The sequence below is a fragment of the Salminus brasiliensis genome, chromosome 6 (genome assembly GCF_030463535.1).
Source record: "Salminus brasiliensis chromosome 6, fSalBra1.hap2, whole genome shotgun sequence".
Taxonomy (NCBI): domain Eukaryota; kingdom Metazoa; phylum Chordata; class Actinopteri; order Characiformes; family Bryconidae; genus Salminus; species Salminus brasiliensis.
In genome coordinates, this window is record NC_132883.1 from 20,642,101 (window position 1) to 20,667,896 (window position 25,796).

Sequence of the window (25,796 nt, forward strand, 5' to 3'; positions counted from 1 at the left end):
ACTGCTGCACGGTTTAAGGTGGAACGAAAAATGATTGAATGTCCTGATAAATGGACTGTTAGAAATGCTGAAAATAACTTGAGCTTAGGTGTCCCGCATTGGGGGGCAATTCTGTATAATAAAATTGATAAGATTTACCACAGTAAATCTGTACTAAGCTCCTGGTCAGGATGCTGACCCCCCCCTATCTACAGCCTCTAACTGAACATGTGCAGACTGAGTCTCACATTGTGCTCGGTGAGCGTTCAGGCCCTGCTCTGGTTCAGAGGTGGGGATAAGATTTGACCCAGACCACCCTGCAGCAGCTGGACCGGAGCTCTGGAGAGCGGACGCTGATTGGTCAGAGAGGATGCGTCTGTGTCCTCGCGCTGACGCAGCTCGCCCCGCCCCCCTGCCGGGTCTCCCACAGGAGCGGCTGAGGAGGCAAGAGCGAGCGGAGCGAACGAGCAACATGACAACCGCCACTCGATACAAGAGCCGGATCTTCAAAACGGGTAACAGCTCACAAATGACTCACGACTGCCTTCCTGCCATGTCTGTATAACAATACTTTGGTTTCGTCGGACTAACGTGTTTTGTGTGTGTGTGTGTGTGTGTGTGTGTGTGTTTGTTTGTTCGTGTGTCTGACGGGTCGCTGGTGGGCATCGCTGCATCCCTCCACCTGCATCCTCAGAGGACAGCGAGGTAACGCCATGCTTTTCTTCACACACACACACACACACACACACACACACACACACACACACACAGAGACGCGTCTCATGTAAACCTGTATTTCTCCGTCCTGCTCTCACAGTCTCCAAACGAGGAGCTCACTCAAGTGTGTGTTTCTGCAGTCTAAAGCGCCATGGGCTGTCAGTGTTGTGTTCCTCAGTAGACGTTAGCATGAGCTGCTCTGCTCATGAACATGTCTGCTCTGCATGCTTTCCGTTATTCATTTCGGACCTGTGTCCAGCTGAGGCCACCTCCTTCAGGCTGATTTGGCCATCGCTGATTTGGCCACCCTGAAGCCTTCATCAGCTGCTCATATCATAGCTTCAGGGAGCTGTAGGTTGGTGGAGTCTCTCTCGTATGCCATATAGGCCTATATACAGACACGGGAATACCCAGATCTATCCTTCTATCTGTCTGTCTATCTGTCTGTCTGTCTGTCTATCTATCTATCTATCTGTCTGTCTGTCTGTCTGTCTGTCTATCTGTATGTCTATCCATCCATCCATCCGTCTGTCTGCCTGTCTGTCTGTCTGTCTGTCTATCTATCTATCTATCTATCTATCTATCTATCTATCTGTCTGTCTGTCTGTCTATCTATCAATCTATTCTTCTATATGTCTATCTATCTGTCTGTCTGTCTGTCTGTCTGTCTATCTATCTATCTATCTATCTATCTATCTATCTATCTGTCTGTCTGTCTGTCTGTCTGTCTATCAATCTACCTGTCTGTCTATCTATTTATATGTCTGCCTGTATATTGATGTATCTGTATGTCTATCCATCCATCCGTCTGTCTGTCTGTCTATCTATCTATCTATCTATCTATCTATCTATCTGTCTGTCTGTCTATCTATCTATCTATTCTTCTATCTGTCTATATGTCTGTCTATCTATCTATCTGTCTGTCTGACTGTCTATCTATCTATCTATCTATCAATCTACCTGTCTGTCTATCTGTTTATATGTCTGCCTGTATATTGATGTATCTGTATGTCTATCCATCCATCCGTCTGTCTGTCTGTCTGTCTGTCTGTCTGTCAATCTGTCTCTCTTTGTCTGTCTGTCTGTCTGCCTGTCTATCTATCTATCTATCTGTCTATATATCTATCTATCTATATATCTATCTATCTATCTATCTATCTATTTGTCTGTCTGTCTGTCTGTTTGACTGTCTATCTATCTCTATCTATCTATCTATCTATCTATCTATCTATCTATCTATTTGTCTGTCTGACTATTTGACAGTCTATCTATCTACCAATCTGTCTATCTATCTGTCTGTCTGTCTGCCTGTCTATCTATCTACAATTATCTATCTGATGTGTAATTTTGTATTAGTTGAGAGGTCTTTGTATTCAGATGGACTGTCAGAAAACATTGTCTTTTGTATTTGATTAGTAACAGAGGTGGGTGCCCAAACTTTTGCATAAGACTGTGTGCTGGCGTTGCCATGGTTACAGAAGAGCAAGAGGAGGCGGAGAAGGAGAGAGGTGTGTGTCTTTCTCCAGCTGCCAAGGCTGAATCCCTCATGACAGCCCTTCTTCTCTGTTACGTTGGCTTTTGGAGTGTAAAAATAGGGGCGCTGCGGTCTAGTTCTGACTTGTCAGGTGTGCCTTTGGAGTCAAAGCAGAGAGGTTCCCTCTGAGTGAAGTGACGCAGGGGTTTTGTTCGAGCTGCGGATGCTTGGTGCACGTGCCCGTGTCCATTTGTGTCCATATGTTGTAGAAATGCAGCTTTCGTTGCTTCCGGCGTGGTTATGTAACTCTTAAAGCATGTGCACTATGCCAAAGATTCGGCTTGAGCGAGAGAGATGCCACGAGAGAGAGAGAGAGAGAGAGAGAGAGAGACGGGGAGAGAGTTAGATCACATCTGCTCAAGCTGTTCAGGCTGAATGCAGATGGAGAGGGGGCAGGTCCTAATCTCTTTATACTGCAGACTTTTCCTTTTCCACCCTCAGGCCAGATTCAGGCTTGACAGTGCTCTGTCCCATCAGCACACACACACACATATGGACACATAGTCATGTGGCCATTTGTATCACACACTATTGCTCAAGCACTCCCAACCCACACAAACTCGGAAATGCAACACTATCCACCTACTCACACACTTACATACATCACTACTGTTCTCACTTCCCACCTCCCATACCACCACCCCCCCCCCCCCCCACCCGCTCTCTCGCTGGTTTGGGTTTTGGTTGTTACTGAAGCTTAATAGCTTAATGGTGTGGAAGTCTGGCTGCTATTTAGGATGTCTCTCTAAAAAGGTCACTACACTATTGTGTGTGTGTGTGTGTGTGTGTGTGTGTTTGTGCATGTTCACTGAAGGATGCTGAATTGTGTTGCTCTGGCTCCATAGTGAAAGCCAGTGGTGATAAACGTTACAGCCACACAAGTTGAGGACCGATGGATTTAACTTAAATTGGACAGTGAAGGTCACAGTCAGAAGTTTAGACACCCCCATTCAAATGACATATTTACATGATCTTGATTTTTTTTGTGTGTGAAAATATTTTTTTTATCCTTACTTCTCATCTCTTCTTGTTTCATCTCCTCACTTCTCATATCTTCTCTTTTCTTCTCCTCTCATCTTCTCTCTTCTCTTTGCTTGTCTGATCTCTTCTTTTCTCCTCACGTCTCATATCTCTTCTGGTTTCTTCTCCTCTCCTCTCTTTTCTACCGGGCTGTTCTTCTTGTCTCTTCTCTTCTCTTCTTGTCTCTTATCATCTGGTCTCTTCTCTTCTGGTGTCTTTTTTCTCTTGTCTCATAGTCTATTTTATTCTCTTCTCTTCTGGTCTCTTCTCTTCTTTTTTGGTCTCATTTTTTCTGCTCTATTCTTTTTTGGTGTCTTTTTTTCTCTACTCTTCTGGTCTCTTCTATTTTTTTGGTCTCTTCTCTTTTTTTTGGTATCTTCCCTTCTCTTCTCTTCTCTTCTTTTTTGGTCTCTTCTCTTCTTTTTTTGGTCTCTTCCCTTCTCATCTCTTCTCTTCTTTTTTTGGTCTCTTCTCTTCTGGTCTCTTCTCTTCTGGTCTCTTCTCTTTTTTTTGGTATCTTCCCTTCTCTTCTCTTCTCTTCTTTTTTTTGGTCTCTTCCCTTCTCATCTCTTCTCTTCTTTTTTTGGTCTCTTCTCTTCTGGTCTCTTCTCTTCTTTTTTGGTCTCTTCGGGTCTCTTCTCTTTTTTTGGTCTCTTCCCTTCTGGTCTCTTTTCTCTTTTTTTGGTCTCTTCCCTTCTGGTCTCTTCTCTCTTTTTTTGGTCTCTTCCTTTCCCTTCTCATCTCTTCTCTTCTTTTTTGGTCTCTTCTGTTCTGGTCTCTTCTCTTCTTTCTTGGTCTCTTATGTTCTGGTCTCTTCTATTCTTTCTTGGTCTCTTCTTATCTCTTCTCTTCTTTTTTGGGCTCTTCTGGTCTCTTCTCTTCTTTTTGGTCTCTTCCCTTCTAATCTCTTCTCTCTTTTTTTGGTCTCTTCCTTTCCCTTCTCATCTCTTCTCTTCTTTTTTGGTCTCTTCTCTTCTGGTCTCTTCTCTTCTTTTTTGGTCTCTTCGGGTCTCTTCTCTTTTTTTGGTCTCTTCCCTTCTGGTCTCTTTTCTCTTTTTTTGGTCTCTTCCCTTCTGGTCTCTTCTCTCTTTTTTTGGTCTCTTCCTTTCCCTTCTCATCTCTTCTCTTCTTTTTTGGTCTCTTCTGTTCTGGTCTCTTCTCTTCTTTCTTGGTCTCTTATGTTCTGGTCTCTTCTATTCTTTCTTGGTCTCTTCTTATCTCTTCTCTTCTTTTTTGGGCTCTTCTGGTCTCTTCTCTTCTTTTTGGTCTCTTCCCTTCTAATCTCTTCTCTTCTTTTTTGGTCTCGGATCTTCTGGTCTCTTCTCTTCACTCTTCTGCCCAATTTTCTTCTCTACTATAGAAGGTTGTTGCTGCTGTGTGTGTGTGTATGCTCATTTGTGTGGCCTGTGTGTGTCATGTGACAGTAGTTGGTTTGTGAATGTGATTTGATATATTATCTGTAGAATTATGTAAAACACTTTAATACACTCATATGTTATTGAGTGTACCACTTTTTTAGACCACACCCCTTAGCTGTGGTAAAATCACTGCAGCACACAAGCTCTTGAGTGCTCTGTATACACTCATTATATACATTTATGATTACATTCCTGTAACATGAGCATAATACACACAACTGTCATATCAACTCCCTTTTTTTTATCTCCCAACAAGAAAGCCTTCCAGAGGATGTGTATAGTCTCAGTCCTCTTTCTTCTCCTCCCAGACTTACTCATCCGTCCTTCTTCTCCTTGCTGATGATGTAATCTGCTGATCTCATGATGTCATCAGCTGACCTCCCAGTGCACAGGGAGGCACATATGTCTGTCCTTTACTGTAGACAGACTCATTAGTAGATCATTGCTCAAGTGTGAGGCATATATAGTGCAAACACAGCGTTACATAATAAAGAGCACACTATGACGTCTGTATCATGATCCATTTATTTACCATAAACATGACCTCCACCAATCTTTATACCAAAACTGGTTGTGTAGGGGGGGTGCAAGAGTGTGTGTGTGTGTAAGCATGTGAGTGGACCCCAGGTGGTGTATAGGAGTGGCAGCTGGACAGCGTATGCGAGCGAGTGTTTGGGAGGGGTAGAACGAAAGCTATTGTGTCACATTAGGACATCTGTTCCCCTCTATTCATCAGACCCCCTCCTCTCTTCTCTTAGACACCCCACTCTTCCCCCATTCTCTGGTTTCCTCTTATCTCCTCCACTGCATAATAAAGCATCACACACCCTCCTAAACCAGCACGAATGCAGAGTGAATGACCACACCCCATGTAGCACAGAGATGAGCTAGGGAGAGTGTGTGTGTATATGCGTGTGTGTGTGTGTTTTCTTATTATGGTTCACCCAGAAAAAAAACTGTGAGGAGTAATACATGCTTTTTAAAAAATAAAAATGAATAAAGGGCATGTTTATACATGTATTACATATACCTTACTATACTACACATATATATCGATCAGCCATAACATTAAAACCACTAAGGTTAAAGGCACACTTTTAATAGGTGGAATTTCCATAGCAGACAGAAAGCGAACAGTCAGTTTTTGGGGTTCTTGCTGTGTTGGAAGCAGTAAAAAGGAGCAAGCATAAGCATCTGAGCCACTCTGACACTTGTGATGACTTGTGTTCCCAGTATGCAGTGGTCAATACCCACAAAACGTTGTCCAGAGAAGGACAGCTGGTGGACAGACGACAGGGTCCCAGGGCTCATTGTCCTAATTCATAACCAGCTAACATGCTCATGTGGGGCTCACATGGGTGAAATGTTGGCTAGGTGGGTTCCAGGTGGGCAAGGGCTCTAAATGGGTTTGTACATCGGTTGTTCCTTGTACCCAGTTGGGCTTCCCAAATGGGCCCCATTGTTACAGCCCACCCTTATCTAACATGGGTCCCATCTAGGCCCCTATGTGCAGTGTACAACCCAGATGTTAAAGCCCATGTTTAATCCCTCCTGGTCCAATCATGGACCCTGGTGGGCAACCATTTGTGGGGCCAACATGTAACCCATGGACGTAACTGTCTGGTTCTCAGTTGAGCTAACCATACAGGCCCCATCCTTCAACTTACAAGACTAATGTAATGTATACTATATTGGGTGGATGGCAACTTGGTGGTGGGATATATCAAACTGAATAAAAATTGATTTGATTTCATAATGTTGTGGTTTGTTACGTTATAAATTGCATTTATTAAGTCATACAGCAATTTTTGCCACCCACTGAGCTTAGTTCAGCACATTAGTCCAGGTTCAGCTTAAGATGGGTGCAATAATATGCCAGGCTAGTACTGATTCGGACTGTCGGGCTTCCTTAAAACCTAACCACCGGAATCTCAAATAGCAACACAATGTCCAAACGTGAATATTTTAAATCCCTTCAAATTTTGTTTCAAATAATCTCTGTAGAGAATACATATAACAAGTCTACCATCAGCTCATATCACACGTGAATACTCTTTCTGAACTTGTGAAAACAGTATTTTAAGACCATTTAAGAGCTATCATCGATGCTTCAGTAAAATTGCCTTTTTGCCCTTCCTTTCACTCTGTGCACCTATCTGTTTTTTTTTTAAGTTGCCAGCTATTTAACACCAGAATCAGTATTCACTCATGAGGCTCTTTGTTTTCATTCTCTCAGCAGGCCACAACATAAAGATGTCCCCACTCCAAAACCCACCAGAATAGCACACTAAAGACCAGAAAGGTTATTATTTACGGCTGAGGAAGCAACCGGCTTTAGGGAGGGACTTAGCCCAACAAATAAACCAAAAACATTTCCCTCCCTGGCTTCTAGCTTGCCTTGCCCCAAAAGAAAGAGGAAATGACTTAACTGTCAGACAAATAAATCAAGACAAACTCCAGAGAAAATAGGCTACACCCCCTCCAGCTTCCAGTCTAGGAATTAAATTACTGGACAAAGGTTCACTTTCATTAACATAACTAGATTTCACAAAGACTAGCATAGCTAGTTAAACACACATGCAGCAGACCCAACTACTTCACAGCAAGCATTCTATCAGTCTAACAGGTGGAAGCATTTAGAGGAAGGTGGAGGAACCAAGAGACAGACAAACACCATACCTTTAAGTCAGACCCCGCATCACGTCAGCCAGTAAGCAACTTGGTAAAAAAAAACAATGTCCACTAAAGAAAATTCGCAAGCAAGAAATAGAGAGTAAAAAAAGGGGAGAACACCAGTCAAAGTGTAAGTGTCAATCCTTTTGGTACCATAGTGCATTTATAAAAGTCCTCAAAAACAACATACCCTGCTAATTTGTTGGTTTCACCCATTTTCATACTACTTTTTCATGAAAAAAATCTAGCAACAAGACTGAGGTTTAGTTTTTTGGCTTTTCAAAGAAAACAAAGATTTTTAAAAACTCGTTTTTATGAAAACGCTGAAGTCACAATGCATCCATGTTTCTGACTGGATCTCGAATACCTTCTTACTCCCTATATAGCAAACATCAGAAGGCATTAAACTACAGCAATTACACACAAATTACACTAGATTTCAGATTTCCATATTTGAATACATGTAAATACTGTTCCATTACAGATATATAATCTCGCTTGATTATATAGCCGTGATTTGCATGGTATGCTACATAGGGAGAAGTGTGTAATTTGCAATTAAACATCTTTGTTAATTTCCTTCTTCATAGTGTTTTCATGTCTCTCTTTTTGGGGTACTGTCACCCTATGCAGGGCTCGTTTTCATCTCTGTTTGGACAGAAATATTTGTTAAAAATGGAGGGAGGGAAATCTCAGTTTTTAAAAGTATCTGCATACGTGTGGAAAAGCCCTACCATTTTCAGACTGTTTTACCAGTTCCACTGCCATAACTTAGCTCTAGGATTGTAGAGGACGTCTAGCTTTGGAGGAGCTTTCACCTTTTCACATAATGTGAATCTGGCGGTTGCTCTTCTTTACATTGTGCCAAACTATGATTGATGAATGGACCAACTGAAATGCGTATACATTTATCTAATACATGTAGAATCTGTCATAGTGTGGGTATAATGGTACTAATATAATAACTATTCAGAGTCAAATGCCAGTATGTAAATGAGCTTCAGCAGTAAGGCACCCCCATTAAATCATCTTTTCTTTATCACTGCAAAATCTGTTGCCTCCCTACCCCACCCTTACAAACATATACACACACACACACACACCACCTCAGAGAGCAGCTGGAGTCCCAAAAGCACTGATCAGCATTTAGCCCTTCTCGTCTCAACCCTCTCAGAATGTGGGGTCAAACATACAGTATAGCCCATGCGTATTACAATATCACTATCATGGCAGAATCCCGTAACTCCTGTCTTGTACATTTTTCATTTCAAATACAAGGTTATGTGACACGACAAAATACACATACACATATATCTCCCTGTAATGTCTCCCTGACCTTAACCTCATTAATGTAGGGTTTTTTATTCCTACATAAATGGGAACCCTTACTCCGGAAACCCGGCCTAACCAACAGTTACCGGAGCCAGTAAAGGTTAAAAGCATGAATATAATTATTGATTTAATGTGACAAAGATTAAACTATATGAATGATGTCTGAATGTGTGAAGATTACAAGCATGAACAGAACATTATTACGAGTTATCCTGGCATTATACTACAGGTCAGAATAATAAACAGTGTCAGCAAGTCAGCTTCCAATGTTGGTTTTAGGTCACACAGATGGATTTATTAATGGTGCACAATAACCTGAGTTGCATGATAGAGTTAGATAATGAATAAATTAATTAATCTATAACCCAGATAAAAGAAGCACATACTACAACACACTGCACCTATGTCCAATATTACCTGTAGAGTATAAAGGAGTGATCAGATACAGTAGAAGAGAGAAAGAGAGATATAGAGAAAAGTAAGAGAGTGAGAGAGAGAGTTAGGGCAAAGGTCTGGGGTACCCTCCCTGGAATTCTCTCTCTACTCAGAGAATCTATTCTTTTATCTTGAACAGATTATTATCTTTACACAAGCATTGGTCTAACCAGCCAATCCTAAATACCCACATGTTGCAAACCCCCCACCCCCCACCACCCCTTTTGGGGCATGCTGTGAACACTTATAAGGTGGGGGTTAGAGCACGAGGGCAGGATGCAAAGTGTTTAAGTTAATACAAGCATTTCTACACTAAATAAGATTTGCTTTTCTCTAGTTATTATCTAGTGACTTTTGTCTACTGACACACACACACAGACCCGTAATTCAGACAGTCGATCATTCATTCATTCATTCATTCATTCATTCATTCATTCCCTCACTGGTATACCACAGCTCATCACTCTTCAAATTCAGTGTAGTGAATGAGCCAGTGTGTGTTTTATTATTTTGCAATCTCTGCTAAAACTGCAGGATTCCACGACACTGCTGTGCCACATGGCCCGTGGGAACGGCCAAAGCCACTTCGGCTTGCCAGATTCTAAGATTTGATTTGTGTCATTCTGTGTGTGTGTGTGTGTCACGTATTTCGGTGGCTGCTTGAAAGTCATTGAGCTTCCGGCAATCTCGAATCACACTCATTGTATTCACAAAACAGTTTTATCCTCTCACAATCTGCTGCTGTGCAAATGCCAACAAACCATTAATGTCTGTAAGATCAGCAGCTCCCTCTGTGGGTGACCAGGACTATTACACTCATCTTCTGACCCTTTCCACTACTGTCTTTCCTTCTGAACTGCATCCTGATTGGGGCAGTTGGGAGCTGTGTAGTGATCGGGTACATGAGGGTGTTGAATATCAGTATATCAGTGGTTGCTTAGCCAAGATGTGTTTGCTGCGGAGGGTGGCTGCTGAGGTGTTAGCAGTGTTGGACAATGATAGAATATGTGCAATGGCATAGGATGATAATTAGGAGACCAAAAAGATGACTGTATTCCTTTTAGGGATGTGCATTGGCAAGAATCTGGCGATGCTATACATATAATGATACAGAGGTTATGATTCAGTATATTGTGGCAGCAGAATTCTTTTAATAATACAAAATTTAGGACATCTGTAATAGTATAACAACACAGCATCATATGCATAACATCTGAGTACAAGAAAAGTTTAGTCTGTAGGTAATCAGAACAGACAACAGAAGACTTAATAGAATTACAACACTAAATAAACCACTGTCTGCCACCAATTTTTGCATGTAAGCTATTAATTAAAAATCATGCACATATAATTCCATTGCACTTAAGGAAAAAGTTAAGACAAAGATTTACTAGCAGTATAACATCAACAAATTTTAAATAATCTAAAAAAAACCCCAGAAACTAATCAGTATGTGTCACTTGTAAACCACAGTCCTTGTATTTAGTTGTATTTAGTATTTTACAGCTAGTGACCCTCTCAACCCTGTATGCTTTTAAAAAAAGGAATGGAAGCTTAAGGGCTTTTTACATGGAAAGTGCCCATCACAGCCCCCCTATTTTATTTTCAGTGAGAAGCAGGCAGACAAGCAAAGCACAGGCAGACAGCAGCAGGAGATGTTGCAGGTGAGTTTGACCCAAGCGTTCACAAGACAAGCACATGGCCGCCCACCTCCAGGTTGCAATGTGAGGATAGCACTGGCGTCAGCCAATAAATTTCAAGAATTTTACTGCGGGAAAATTGTTTAGTTAGGTGCTTCTCTGCCTTTAATATTTACTGCAGTATTTTTCCAGTTAACATCTACACTGGTCTGGTTCTAGCTGGTCTGGTTCTCTCTCTCTCTCTCTCTCTCTCTCTCTCTATATATATATATATATATATATATATATATATATATATATATATATGTGCCAAAATATATATATATATATATTGACGTATATATATATATACGTCAATAAAATAAAAATGGCAGGTTAAGCCAAACTGATCTGTGTTTATTTACACTAGTGTTTGGAATTAAAAATAAAATAAAAAACATGTTATGTCTAAAAACTTTACAAAGACTTTACAAACTAAAACTCTTTTTTGTTGTTGTTGTTGTTTTTTTACTTTATTTTAAGACAAATGAGTTGAATTAATGATTTGGTCATATTGGTTATTAAGGCTATGTATAAATCTTGGTAAATGCTTATGCATAACTGCTCATTAACAAACTCCCTCCTAACATCACACACACATCTTAGGCCTGCTTGAACAACACCATGACCACAACGGATGCCCTGTGTGTCCCCAGTGTCCTCTTCAAAACGGTCACCCTATCTGAATGCATCTCTCTAAGTATAGGCCTGGTACCTATGTTCACACCACGCCATTCCATGCCATCTCACGCCATCTGACGATATATAGCACTACTCCCTGTGTATTATTAAAGTAATCCCAATTAGACTTTACTCCTGAGCTTTCTGACCCTGCTGGACCTGATATTAGTCATTAATATGAACAGCTGCTTGTTGCGGAGCTAAAAACTAAAGTAGCAGCAGCAGCAGCATCTTCAAGCCTTCATTTGTTGTGTACTTTCAGGTCATACAGGGCCAGAAACCACTACGCAAGTCTATTTTAGAGTACTTAACAGCTCACTGTGGTTTGAGGCAAGTGTGCCATGATTTAGGCCAGCAGCTTGCGCTGTGCTAACTCAGCGGCCGGGAGCTTTCATTACTTGTTAGCTACATTAGCCTCTTTAAACTCTTCCAGGGAAAAACTAAAGACGGAAACCTAAACCTTGGATGCTAAATATGTCCTGGCAAACGTTGTGCGTAAATTACACTGCAGCTTGTGCTGCACTGTCGTTTTACAGCTACTAAAAGAGCAGAGTTTCATCACTCCTCACTGGGCTGTGCTTATAGATGTGTATGAATGTAGTGTGGCATAGAGGGTAGGAATGACAGGAAGGGCGTGTCAGTCTTACTAAATGTAGTAAGACACACACATGCACACAAGCACACACACACACACAGGAGCGCACAGCACCAGAGTTCACCGCACCTCAGCTCCACTCTGTTTATCCACTGTGGAAAAAAAAGAGGGGGAGGAATGAGCGGGGGAATGAATGAGTGTTCTTTATTCCCCTTTTCCACCCCTCCCCTTTCCTGTGCCAAAATTGCTTCCTCGCCTTCTCTACCTTTCTCTCTCCTCTTTTTTCTGTGTTGTCGTGTGCTCCCTCTACTTCACGTTTGAATTCCTCCACCTACCTGCCCGAACAAGGAGAAGTGGCAAATGCCGGGGGCCACAACGAGAAGAATAGAGAAAGAGGGGACGAGAACAGAGAGTGAGAGAGTGCAGCAGGTTTGAGGAGTGATCCTGGAGTTTTGGGCGTCTTCGGAGTGGTGTGTCTTGGTAGTGCTGGGATGGATGCCATCATGCTGCAGGAGAAGCTGGTAGAGAGGCTGCTGTGTGCCCGAGGCAGGACCACTCGACAGAAGGTTGTGTGTGTGTGTGTGTGTGTGTGCATGTGTGTGTGTGAGTTTTCAGTATTCAGTTGATTCAGTGCTGATTCATTTAACAAGTGTGATTTAGTGTTCAGTTGTTTATGCTAGCTTCAGTTTTCAGTTATTTTATAATTATTTATTATTCAGAACTTACATATTGAGTTTTCAGATTTAGTATTTAGTTTGATTCAGGTTTTCATTCAGATTTTAAGTTCATTATTCAGGTTTCAGTTAGATTTCAGTATCAGATTCAGTGAAGAGTTGGATTCAGGTTTTACTATTCAAGAATAGCTTTATTATTCAGATTCAGATTCTTTCAGTTAGATTCAGTATTTAAGCCTAGTTCCATTATTTAGTTTTCAGTATACACCGCTAGCATCAATATTCAGTTAGCTCCAGTATTTCTTTTTCATACAGATTCACTATGCAGGGCTAATTTTAGTGTTCATTTTTTGGTTATTCTCATATTCAGTCAGATTCAGAATGTATTGCAGTTATTCAGTTTTTTTCAGCAGCTAACTTCATTTTTTAGCAATCAGTAATATATATATTTTTTTTACAATATTAGCTTTAACACTAACAGTGTTGATTTGCTGTGTGTATTTAGTAAAATCCAGTGTTTAAGACTAGCTTCAGGTTTCAGTTAGATTCAGTTAAAATTAGCTTTCAATTAGTATACAGAATTTAAGGCGAGCTTCAGTATTCAGTTTTCTGATTGGTTCAGTATTGAATTTCCAGTTAGATCCAGGAAACAAGAATCAAGGCTAGCCTAAATGAGCCTGAGTTTCAGATTGGTTCAGTACTGAATATTTCAGCAGTGATATTTGTTTTTTTACAATATTAGCTTTAACACTAATTTAGATTTGTATGTGTATTCAGTAGAATCTGGTATCTAGGACTAACTCAGTTTTCAGTTAGATTCAGTTGAAATCAGTTTTCACTTGGAGTCAGTGTTCAGAATTTTAGGCTAGCTTCAGTTTTCAGTTAGACTCAGGAGTCAGTAAATATAGGTGTCAGGTTCAGTATTTGGAATTCAAGCTTAAGTTTTAAGGTCAGTTCAGAATTTAGGAATTAAACCAAGGCTTCAGTATTCACACTTCATTGATAACTTCTGTATTCAGTTAGATCTAGTGTGCAGAAATCAAGGCGAGCTTCAGTATTCAGTTTTCCGATTGGTTCAGTATTGAATTTCCAGTTAGATTCAGTATACAAGAATCAAGGCGAGCTTCAGTATTCAGTTTTCCGATTGGTTCAGTATTGAATTTCCAGTTAGATGCAGTATACAGAAATCAGGGCGAGCTTCAGTATTCAGTTTTCCAATTGGTTCAGTATTGAATTTCCAGTTAGATGCAGTATACAGAAATCAGGGCGAGCTTCAGTATTCAGTTTTCTGATTGGTTCAGTATTGAATTTCCAGTTAGATGCAGTATACAGAAATCAGGGCGAGCTTCAGTATTCAGTTTCCCGATTGGTCCAGTATTGAATTTCCAGTTAGATCCAGTATACAAGAATCAAGGCGAGCTTTAGTATTCAGTTTTCCGATTGGTTCAGTATTGAATTTCCAGTTAGATCCAGTATATAGAAATCAAGGCCAGCTTCAGTATTCAGTTTTCCGATTGGTTCAGTATTGAATTTCCAGTTAGATCCAGTATATAGAAATCAAGGCGAGCTTCAGTATTCAGTTTTCCGATTGGTTCAGTATTGAATTTCCAGTTAGATCCAGTATACAGAAATCAGGGCGAGCTTCAGTATTCAGTTTTCCGATTGGTTCAGTATTGAATTTCCAGTTAGATCCAGTATACAGAAATCAGGGCGAGCTTCAGTATTCAGTTTTCCGATTGGTTCAGTATTGAATTTCCAGTTAGATCCAGTATATATAAATCAGGGCGAGCTTCAGTATTCAGTTTTCCAATTGGTTTAGTATTGAATTTCCAGGTAAATCCAGTACGCAGAAATCAAGGCGAGCTTCAGTATTTATTTTTCCGATTGGTTCAGTATTGGTAGTAGTGGTTGGTGGGGCGCAACAGATAAAACCACTAGCTGCCAGTGCGCTATTACACCATGTTGGAGACCAGGGTTTGATTCCCAGTCTGGGTGTGCTACACCAATAAGAGTCCTTGGGCAAGACTCCTAACACTGCACTGGTCCACCTCTGTAATATGAGTAACCATGTAAGTCGCTCTGGATAAGAGCGTCAGCTAAATGCCGTAAATGTAATTTTCAGATTGGTTATTGAATTACACAATATAAATAATAGAAGTAAAAAACGTATTATTATTTACAGATAACACATGTGTGTACACATGTGTTTGGTTGTGTGTGTGTGGGGGGGGGGCGGTTGCACATTGTATTTTTACATTGAAGGACCTTTGTTCTCTGAACATTTGTGTGTGTAGTTTAAGTGTGTGTGTCTGCTGGGAGCAGTACTGGTTGTGGAGTCTGACGGAAGCAGAAAGGAAGGACCTGCAATACTGCTCCTTCACACACTTAAATCCAGTATACAGTAGTCTTTGAGTAAGAGTGTGACTATAGGCAAATTAATTAATATAATTATGTCATATTAAGAGACAATTCTTGGAAATGTGTTTACAGTACAAGTGTGTTTGTGCCATAAATTGAAAATTGTTGCACACATGAGGGTGTGTGTGTGTGTGTGTGTGTGTGTGTGTATGAGATAGATGTGGGAGCTCTGTGAAGAGTCTCTTTCAGTTGGAAACGTGTATTACAAGTTATGAGAAGCACTGGCAGACTGATCAGTTTGGTATGTCTGGGAGTATGTTTTTGAAAGAGCCTTTCAGTCATAGTCAATGGGGTATTTTGTCTCTGTTTAAACATTCAGGATTTGCCTGTCTGGTTCCAGCCGAGATGCCGGATTACGCTCTTAACGGCCAGTTAATTTGTTATTCTCCAGTTAACAGAAGACAAAACTGAGGCGCAGTTTTCTTTTGATTTCGTGACCTTTTGACCTCCCATGCTTCATTTATCCATTACAGGCTTGACAGCTGTGTTGAGATTCTCTTTATTTGAGACACTATGTGTGAAATGTCCTGCAGTGGTAAGGGTTCCATGGAAATGAATCTTACACAGCGCTGCACTTTTGAGAGCTGTCTCTTCTTCCTGTGCCAGTTTGGGTGCCAGTTGGTTGCCAGTTGACATTGGAGAAGTCCAAATTGCGAGTTCTACAGTATGTGGTTGGCATGTTTACAGTGCTGTGTAATAAATAGCCGCCTTCTCTGACTCTTCAGGACAAGCAGTATGTCGGCTTTGCTACGCTCCCAAATCAGGTCCACAGGAAGTCAGTGAAGAAGGGCTTTGACTTTACCCTCATGGTAGCAGGTAAGTCTGAATCCAGGCCCTATATACTATATATGGAGCGTTTTGAGAATTATGGAATTCCAGCCATTCAGTGAGGAATATCCACTGCATGCTTATGATGTTTTCGAGTGGGTCACAAGCACTTGTGGGAAACTTGGGACTTTAGGCAGTGGCAGTGTTTACTAGATGTGATGTAAAACATGACCCTCTGCCTTTTCTGCAAGAGAGAAATGGCAGACTGAATTTCACACTGAATGTGAAAATGATCATGAGTTTTTTCAAGTAGCACAAATATTCTCTGGACCTCCATGCTTTCACAATGCATTTGCTGGACATATCAGTCTGTATTCTGAAGTAGTCAACATTTTAGTTTAGGCCTGATTCCATTCTTTTTCTGTGTACCCAGGATTTTACTTATTTTTTTATTATACTAAATATAGTTTATTTATTTTATAACTTCATTTGTTGTGTTTTTGTTTTGCTTTTTCTCCCAATTTGATTCTGCCAATAAACCCACCCCTTCGTAGCTTCCCCTAGCACTAGCATTTCAGAGATACATGCAAAGCTACCGCCTCTTTTCAGACTGGCACCTATGCAGCAATGCCAGGCAGCCGACATGGTGGGAGGAAAGTGCTGGGTACCTAGCTCCACCATCCCATCTAACAGACCCCTGTGGGTGATGAGGGGAGAGAGCACCATCTTCCCTCTCGGAGAGAGCATGATCATTTGTGCCCTCTTTGACTCTGGCTGATCGCTGATGGCAAAATGGCATTCGAACTCGTGACCCAGCTGGGCCATAGTGGTAGCACATTAGACCGCTAAGCCTCCTGAAACTTTTTTAACACTCAGGCTGTGACCGAAATGTATCCCTATTCCCTTATTATTATTGCGCTATATAGGGAGATACTATTTAGCTGACTAACAGTTGGTAGAAAACCGGCCTTATTAATTTTACCGGTCGCATACATATGAGTAGCTGAGAGTTTTTTAATCTTCAATCTTCAATTTTATTTAATGTAAAAAATAAAAGAACTGTTTGATATTGTCTAAAACAGGCTGCAGCAAACCCTAACTGTGGTTAATATGGCATTGAAGTATTACACAATAGGTAATACCTATCTACACTTATAGATATATATATATAAATCTACAAATAATGCTGTTATTTGTGACTACAAGTAGACCTAATGTGTAGAAAAGAATCAAGTCTGCTAAATCAGTTTCTGAATTTACACTGGGGGGAGAAATGTACTTCTTCTAATGTTAAAACTAACCCTGCTGTGTGGCGGCCGTACTGTAGCCTGGATAGCTCTCATGGGAATTATTAGGCACCAAGACAGTGATTAAGTTATAGGTGTGACATGTGTGACTTATTCACACAACTCAATAATCCCAAAATAATCAGGAATATCAGTATAATTACTGTCAAACTTTACGGACGACACTGGTGTGAGATGCTTTGGGAGAAGAAGACTATAAATACCTTCAACTCAAATCTTTAAAAGTACACGGGGAGATCATGGTTTCACTGTATTACATTTTACCTAGAGCTAGTTTGTGACCCTCCTCGTCCCACAGCATAGTTTACGTTGTTGTTCCCTATAGCAGGTGTCTACTTTGTACTGTAGGAAGCATTGATTAGGTGTCCATTTGGAACACACTGTGAGACTGTCCTCATAAAGATGCCAATCATTGTCAACCGTCACACTCTTTGCAGCATGGCACAGCAAGTAAGAGCATGCTTATGTTGGTCAATAACAAGTGCGTGTATGTTTGTGTGGGCGTGGCTGTATGTTTTAGGTGAATCCGGCCTGGGCAAGTCTACTCTAGTCAACAGCCTTTTCCTCACAGACCTCTACAAGGATAGAAAGTTGCTAAATGCAGAAGGTAAACCCTTATAAGTAATTCCGTTATGTATTATTAGATTGGACTTATATCCATATACACAGTCAAATCATAATATTATGTTATGTATAAGGCAAGCGGTCGCCAAAACGTTGCTTCCCTCTGGCATTAATGGCCCATGGGGCACCACTGTTCATTCTTAGTACATCTTTGCTACAGTTGCTCAAGATCCCACAAAGTTAGCGGTTTAATAAGTAACTAAGTAGTAAATCCAAGCTTTTTTTGGTTTGGAAAGGGTTAAACTAGTGCACACACTCACATCCACACACACATCATCTCATTCTAATAATGTACAGATAAAGCTAAACAGGTTTACATATCTTTTCTCAAATATTTTCTCTATAAAGTACTTTATTTATGCACAGTACTACATGTGTGTGTTGCTTCTGTTGTTGCTTCTGTAAATCACTTTCCTTGCTGGAGCTTCCTTCAAAATTCACCCTATTAAAGCAAATCTCCTGTCGCCAATACATTCAGAGACATATTGCAATGTCTACATTAACATAAATATGCTGCTACAGTAGTTTCAGTGTATACATGATAAGCGCTGATTAATGTACAACATTCCTAGATGTATATACTTATTTGAAATGGTAATCAAAGTAAAATATCAGCTTTGATAGATTAAGTTCTTTACATATGAAATAAATGCTACAACAGCACTGATTAATCAGGTTAGTAATGACAAAAGAACAAATTACGCAGAAATAGCAGTAGTTTTGTATGTGTCCAGTAGAATTTATGCATTTAGAATTGTTTTTAATAATGTAAAGCTGGTAGAAAACACAAAACCTTTGCAATAAAAGTATATACAACAACTGACGTATGTGAGACTGCATAGGTTTTGAATAAACAGTAGGATGTTGAGAAGCAATAAAATTCAAATCAAGACACTGTTAGTAACAAAGCTGCTTAACACTAATTACACATGTATTACAGATGTAAAAAATTATTACAAAAGTTATTACGTATGATTGTGTATAAAACAAAAATATGTATTAAACTGACAAATGATCCCAAAATTGTGAACTGTTTTCTGATTCAGATTTTACATTCTTCATGTGTCCTTCAGAGCGTATTAATCAAACAGTGGAGATTACCAAACACACAGTGGATATTGAAGAGAAAGGTGTAAAGCTCAAGCTCACCATCGTGGACACACCAGGGTTTGGAGATGCTGTCAACAACAACGAGTGGTGAGAGATCAGCCTGTTTTTTTGAGTCTGCAAATGATGCTTTCCTGCTGCTTTATAAGTCTGAGATTTCTCTTGTGTATACACTTCTATTATGTGTGTGTGTGTGTGTGTGTGTGTTTTCCAGCTGGAAGCCCATCACTGACTACATTGATCAGCAGTTCGAGCAATACTTCAGGGATGAAAGCGGACTCAACCGGAAGAACATATTGGATAACAGAGTGCATTGCTGTCTCTATTTCATACCACCGTTTGGGCACGGGTGCGTGCAGTGCTAAGTGTCTTTGTGAGGGTGTGAGTGAGTGGATATGTGTGTTTGTGTGTGTGTGTGAGAACCTGGCAGGATGGTTGTCCTTGGAGAAGCTGAAGGTCTGTCTAGCAAAGATCAATAATGCTATCATGTTTCTAACAATAGGCGAAATGTTAAAAATAAATTATTGATGTTTATCCACTAGTTATATACAGTCCTAAAAATGAAGAATCTTCAGATGGTTCTTTAAGTGATTCCACAGAACAGTGTTTAGTCCTATAAAGAACCATGTTTGTAAAAGAAACATGTTAAGCTCCTTTAAATTGGTAAAGAAACAGCAGACTAAGATGCTGATAAGTTCCTTAAGGAGTGTCTTCTGTTTGAAACTGTGGAGGAACCTCGTGAGGTGCTTCAAAGAGCCTTCAAGGATTCCTCAAGGACCCTATACTTTTAAGTGTGTATGGTTCAAGGATCGCAAATTCGAAAAGAGCCCAAGAGAGCACAATTGGCCAAGCTCTTTCTGGGTGGGTAGATGGGGCTCTTCCCCCTTCATTACTTCATTTTTTGGGCCAATTTGCTGGCGAGCACAGGCGTCTGTTGGCTTTTCTCAGAGCACATTGTCTGCTTAGTGACGCTGCATTGTTTAAAAAAGAGGCAGTATCGTAGGAGGCATGTGCTTGTCCTCACCCTCTTAGTGTCAGAAGCCTTGCTAGTGATAGGGGTGTCATAGTGAATGAGTGGGTGATATTGTCTCAAAAATTTGGTTAAAAAACCCCCAAACTCTAATAACCTTTAATAACACTTCTTTTGTGTGGGTATGTGTGTGCATGTACAGTTTGAGGCCAGTGGATGTGGAGTTTATGAAGGCACTGCATGAGAAGGTGAACATTATTCCCCTCATTGCTAAATCGGATTGTCTCACTCCAAACGAGATAAAGAAGCTGAAGGACCGGGTAAGCACGAAGCATCTTGTTTTTGTCCAGCACACTTTAATTCATTCAGGAGAAAATTCAGGTTTAAACCACAGATAGAAAAAAACTGAAATAAAAAAGGCACAGACAGCACACATATGCTGCATTAACACATATTGGTTTCTAAGGCGCTGTCGCTATGATCAGAGGATCGCTGGTTCAAACCCCGATCATGCTGCTAGCCATGTTGAGATCTTAGCGATGCTCTTACCCTGAGAGAGCACCACTGGCCTTGTAGCAGGCGCTCTCTCCCCACATCGCTTTGCAGCGGTGCTGGCCGTCACCGGCAATGCAATGGCAAACGGAAAGGGAGGAACTACTCATGTTATAAAAATTAGGTAAAGTGGCGCATAGCAATGCAAGTGCAGCAGCGGCAGCCTCAGGAGAACTTGTGAGAGCAGTGATGTATGTTGGCATAGCAACGCTTAATCACTTCCTGTTAATATTTTAATTAATATTTAATATTGTGTGTGCTAACCTGTCAAACCCGCCCTATTTAGATTAGTATATGTATATGCTCTATAGTGTTAGTGTATAATACTCAACTGGGACATGGCCCAATTCTTACATAAAGCTGCTTTAAAAATACATTCTTCTGTCCAGTTTTAAGTTTTAAGATACACTGTATTTTTGGTGGAACACTAATACGTTTCTAAACTTTTGAATGGCAGGATATTTCACTTGCTCCTATCATTTAAACCAAGAGATCACACTAGACAAGATATGCAATAAAATAAGACAAACAAATAAGAATAAAGTTTGTGAATCTGTTGCATCGCATCTTCAGACGTCTGTAGTGAGAGAACCCATCAGAAGAAGATGGAAGATGTTTATTTGTAATTTATTAATTAATTTGTTCATTTGCAAATGAATAAATTTAAGCATTGTTTATGGTGTGCCTCTTAAAGAATGCCTCTGTGCTGCACTACAGCGGATTATTCCAATTTTCCCCTCTCTCAGGTACGAGATGAGATCGAGCGCTTTGGGATTAAAGTGTATCAGTTTCCCGAGTGTGACTCCGATGAGGATGAGGAGTTTAAACAGATGGATAAAGAGCTTAAGGTGAGACACTAATCCAAAACTCCCCACGAAATTGCATAATAGCCGCGTTTAACAGCGCTTTGCTTGATTCTTTTTTGCAAGAGCAGGTTGAAAGAGAGCTCTGTCTCTTTACTGCCCCCACGTGGACAGTTCTGACTCTGGCATTGTCCTAGTGTTAGTATACATACATGATATATATTTTGAACGTGTGTGTAGCAGGGCTTGTGGGTATTCTGTTGAATTCAGGTGATTTATCAGACTATGTGTGTGTGTGTGTGTTTGCATGTTTGTATGGCTTTTATTTCTTCTAGGAGTGCACTCCATTTGCTGTTATTGGTAGTAATACAGTAGTGGAGGCAAGGGGACAAAGAGTGCGAGGACGTCTCTACCCTTGGGGAATTGTAGAAGGTAAGGTGTGGTGGGGGTGTCCACTTTATTCTTAAGCTCTATGTGATTTGCATTAAATATAAAGAGACGTTCTGCTTAAGTGTACACAGATAATATTGCAGATAATAATGCTAAATGCTAATAACATATAATCTACTAATATGGTAGATAACATGGTGAATAAATCATTAACTAATATGATCAATATAATCAATATTTGTTCAGTGCTTGCACAAGTTGAAAGTGTACACCAGTTATAGAGAGACTGTTAGCAGTAGTTAGTTAGAGCTTTTTAATGAGATTTCAACAATAATAACATCTGAAAAATACATGGATGGATATATGTGACCAACCCAAATCTAATTATTGTTTATTAAATGAATACTTTAGCCAGTAGCTCCCTTTCAGACAAAGTCAATGTACATTTAATGGGTTTATTTAAATCTACCTACACTCACTGTTACTTTGTGTGTGTGTGTGTGTGTGTTTGTGCGTGTCCACACTACAGTGGAGAACCAGTCTCACTGTGACTTTGTAAAGCTGAGGAACATGCTGATTCGCTCTCATATGCACGACCTAAAGGACGTGACCTGTGACGTACACTACGAGAACTACAGGGCCCACTGCATACAGGAGATGACCAGGTGTGTGTTAGAATCAGGGACAGTGCTTTACCAATGAATTCATCAGTATCAGGAAAAAATGGCACAGATAAAGCATTGATGTTTATTAAGTGGGTTGATTTACAGTTTAATAAGCATGTGAATAAAATCACTCATTATGAAGAATTTAATTAGTTTAATTCTTTTTGGCCAGTGTTATTCCAGACCCCCCAAATAACTAAACAATCTGTGAATCTCGGCTACATGCTTAAACATAGGATAAATACAACTCCGGAAAGAATTAAGAGACCACCCTACATTATCAGTTTCTCTGGTTTTACTGTATTTAGGGAAATTAAATTTGAGTTGTATTTCAGAAACCATGGACAACATTTCCCCTAAATTCCAAATATAAATATCGCTATTGCTATATTGCTTAAACAACACAGTACTAATATTTGAACTTTGAGAGCATTCAGAAATCACTATGGTGAAATAACCTTGACTGCCAATCACAGCACTTATGTCTTGGCAGGCTCTCCACTAGTCTTTCACATTGTTGTTGGGTGACTTTATGCCATTCATAGTCTGCAAACTCAGGCACCTCCGCTTTGTTTGGTGCAAATTTAAGAAGAAAAATTATTTTTTTCCAGAGATGTATATTTTATGTCTTTGCCACAGAAACCTTCACATTTTTTTCAAATCAAATCTTGAATGTTTACATTTTTGTCTTTTTGCGTGTTTCTTTTTTTTTTATTACATTTTTGGCTTTTTGTCTTAATTTTAATCTGATTGTTGTCATCGCGTAAATATTTCATGACCAATGGACTAATAGAAATGCTTCAAAATTACTTGTGATGACATCTTTATAAATTAATTTCCATTACATTTTAAAAAGTTATTTTTCCTTCTCCTTTAAAGTTGTCATTTTGGAGATACACGGTTTTAGTGTGACAGCAATGATATGTTTCATATAAAGATCAAGAAATGTGCCATTTAAGAACTGATAATCATATTTGACTATTAATCTTTATGAGTAAGGGAAACATTTGGAATTCGTTTGGAATCAAAGTTATCATGCGAGGAGATTTGTCTAAATGTCTGTTTGTGTGTGTGCATGTGTGTTTGCACGACAGTAAACTTGCACAGGACAACCGCATGGACAGTCCTATTCCTATCCTGCCACTGCCTACTCCAGACGCAGAGACGGAAAGACTTATCAAGATGAAGGACGAGGAGGTGAGGATTTATTATTACAGGCTGATGAACAGCAGTGGAAATCGTTAAGCCAAAAAAAGGCAATCATTTAACAGATTCAGGAGCCAATGGATGTCGTCATATCCAGAGCTCCCCCTGTTGATCAGAGTTTAAATAGCTTTTCAGTGTTAAAACTACAATGACAACCTTTACACAAGAAACAAGAGTAAATAAGTATTCTCCTAGTATTCTCCTGGTGTTCTCCTAGAGCACTGCCTGCTAATACCTGAGAGGTCATGCTTATATATCATAAGACTTCAATTGTGTCATTGTGATTGTAGCACAGTTCTGATTTGTAATCTGGTGCTGCATTTTAGCGCTGAGGGTCATACGGCTTTCCATGAAAGACGCCTGCCCTTCCAGTATTGTTTTTGTTAAGGTGGAATATCTGTACAATCTTTCACAGAAACACAGAAACAGGCCGTCTGCCGTCTGCCAGCATGTAGAGACGGCCCTTCATTGTTTGTAATAGGAGCGTTTGGATTTGCCGCTGCCGTTCGCTGGTGTTGCTTGTTGTTAGTTCACCGTTAAACACTGTTAAAAGTTCAAGATTTTTGAGGATCTTTCGGAGGTTCTGTGGAGGAACCTCTTAAGGTGCTTTGAGGAACCTTCAAGGAACATCTGCCTCCTCAAAGCAGCTTAAGAGGTTCCTCAACAAATTGAAGAACGTCCAAAAGTTAGGTTTAACTGGTTCAACTTCCAGTTATTATTTTTTGCAGCTTCTTGGCTGTTGTGTCACTAACTTACAGGTGCTTAAATCAAGCTGCTACTTACAGAGATGCAGTTAATGTGAGATTTTGGCACTCATAGAATGTCAGCCTATCATTTTGTGAGGATGGATCTAATTGTGGTGTAGTATCACAGTATGTGAGATGGCGTCTTCTGCACTACAGAAGCTAGGTTAACCAGTACGTCCAAAAAAAGGGACTGTAAAACTGTGGGTGGAACTTGTGTGTACTCATCACTGCAACTCTAAAAACCTGCCTGTTCTCTGTGCTTGTGTGTTCTGCAGCTGAAGAGGATGCAGGAGATGCTGGAGAAGATGCAGCAACAGATGCACGAGAAGGACCAGTGCTGATCACACACACACACTCACACACATATACAACACATTAACCTCACCACATCCAGCTAAATGAGCAAACACTTCTACAGACAGACACACGCCTCTATACTGTATACTCTCCCATGTGAATGAATACAAATGGTCATATATATGTATTATACCTGCCGCGTATACTCCCTACAGACAGTGACCCAGTGACTCTTACACTGTATATTTACAGAATGATTTGCTTGGTGCTTCGGAGCCCTTGCCTGGCAAGTACAAATGTGATGCAGCTATTTCATGTTTCATATGTGTTTACGCCAATGTGAGTACAGCTAACATGGCTAATATAATTTAATATTAATTTAAATTAAATTGACTTTTAGATGGATCTAATATGTACTTGATTTTATGTTTTTTTTTTAACGCTTAGCTAGACGAATGTGCAAGAGGTGTTTTGTAATGCCGTTTTAGCCAAACCGTTGGTTTGAGTGTGGACGTGAGAGTGAGTGCGCGTGTGTGTGTCATGTGTGAATGAGTGTGTGCTTGTGAATATATACTTTTATGATGAACCCCTTTTTATTCCTGCTTAAGCTGCTTAACTGCAGTCTTGGCTTTTTATAGTGCTAGCTCTCAGTGAATGTAGACGTACAGTGCAGGGTATTGTTATGAATAAATATGCTTAAAAATATGATCGAACTGTGGATCTGCCTCAATTTCCTACATTTTAGCCGTGTCCCAAACTGTGCCCTATTCACTGTATAGTACACTACTTTGTGGCTCTGCTATTTTGTAGTGGTGTCTGAAAACATGAAAGTGCCGAATTATCAGTGCACTGTAACAATCCCACAATGCACTGTGATATACGGTGTACACACGATGTACCCTAAATGGACGTGGAATACCCAGAATTCATAGTGTTGTCTGCTTTGAAGATTTGCAGGCAGCTTCTTTGAGGTAGACTTGCAGCCCAAGTACTGTTCCCTTCAAAAGTTCCAAGCCAAGCTTTGGTCTTGTTCCACCTGTGACGTGACTTGTGTGGACTTGGAACAGCCAAATATCCCAGAATGCATTGCGCACCTTACCAATTGCAGTCTGTGCCAATTCAGTACTACCAAGTACACCAGTCCCAACTTGACGTGCTTTGTATTAAGATTCCCCAACAACAGTAAGTGTTCACTACCTTGCGGAA

General features: G+C 40.2%; 1 protein-coding gene across 3 annotated transcripts; it reads left to right on the forward strand.

The window, feature by feature from the left end:
• The first annotated feature begins 334 nt into the window (after positions 1 to 334).
• On the forward strand, positions 335 to 25,303 carry septin5a (septin 5a). Of its 3 annotated transcripts, XM_072681954.1 has the most exons (12): positions 335 to 494; positions 674 to 684; positions 15,881 to 15,971; positions 17,751 to 17,837; positions 18,928 to 19,051; positions 19,176 to 19,310; positions 20,134 to 20,251; positions 21,230 to 21,331; positions 21,622 to 21,718; positions 22,206 to 22,341; positions 23,436 to 23,538; positions 24,569 to 25,303. In XM_072681954.1, the coding sequence occupies exons 1-12, from the start codon at positions 350 to 352 to the stop codon at positions 24,632 to 24,634; spliced, it is 1,215 nt and encodes a 404-aa protein (XP_072538055.1). In that variant the 5' UTR covers positions 335 to 349; the 3' UTR covers positions 24,635 to 25,303. The 3 variants fall into 3 exon arrangements, with proteins under 3 accessions (XP_072538055.1, XP_072538057.1, XP_072538056.1); XM_072681956.1 differs by lacking the exons at positions 335 to 494; positions 674 to 684 and adding an exon at positions 10,749 to 10,772; XM_072681955.1 differs by lacking the exons at positions 335 to 494; positions 674 to 684 and adding an exon at positions 12,540 to 12,629.
• Positions 25,304 to 25,796: the final 493 nt, after the last annotated feature.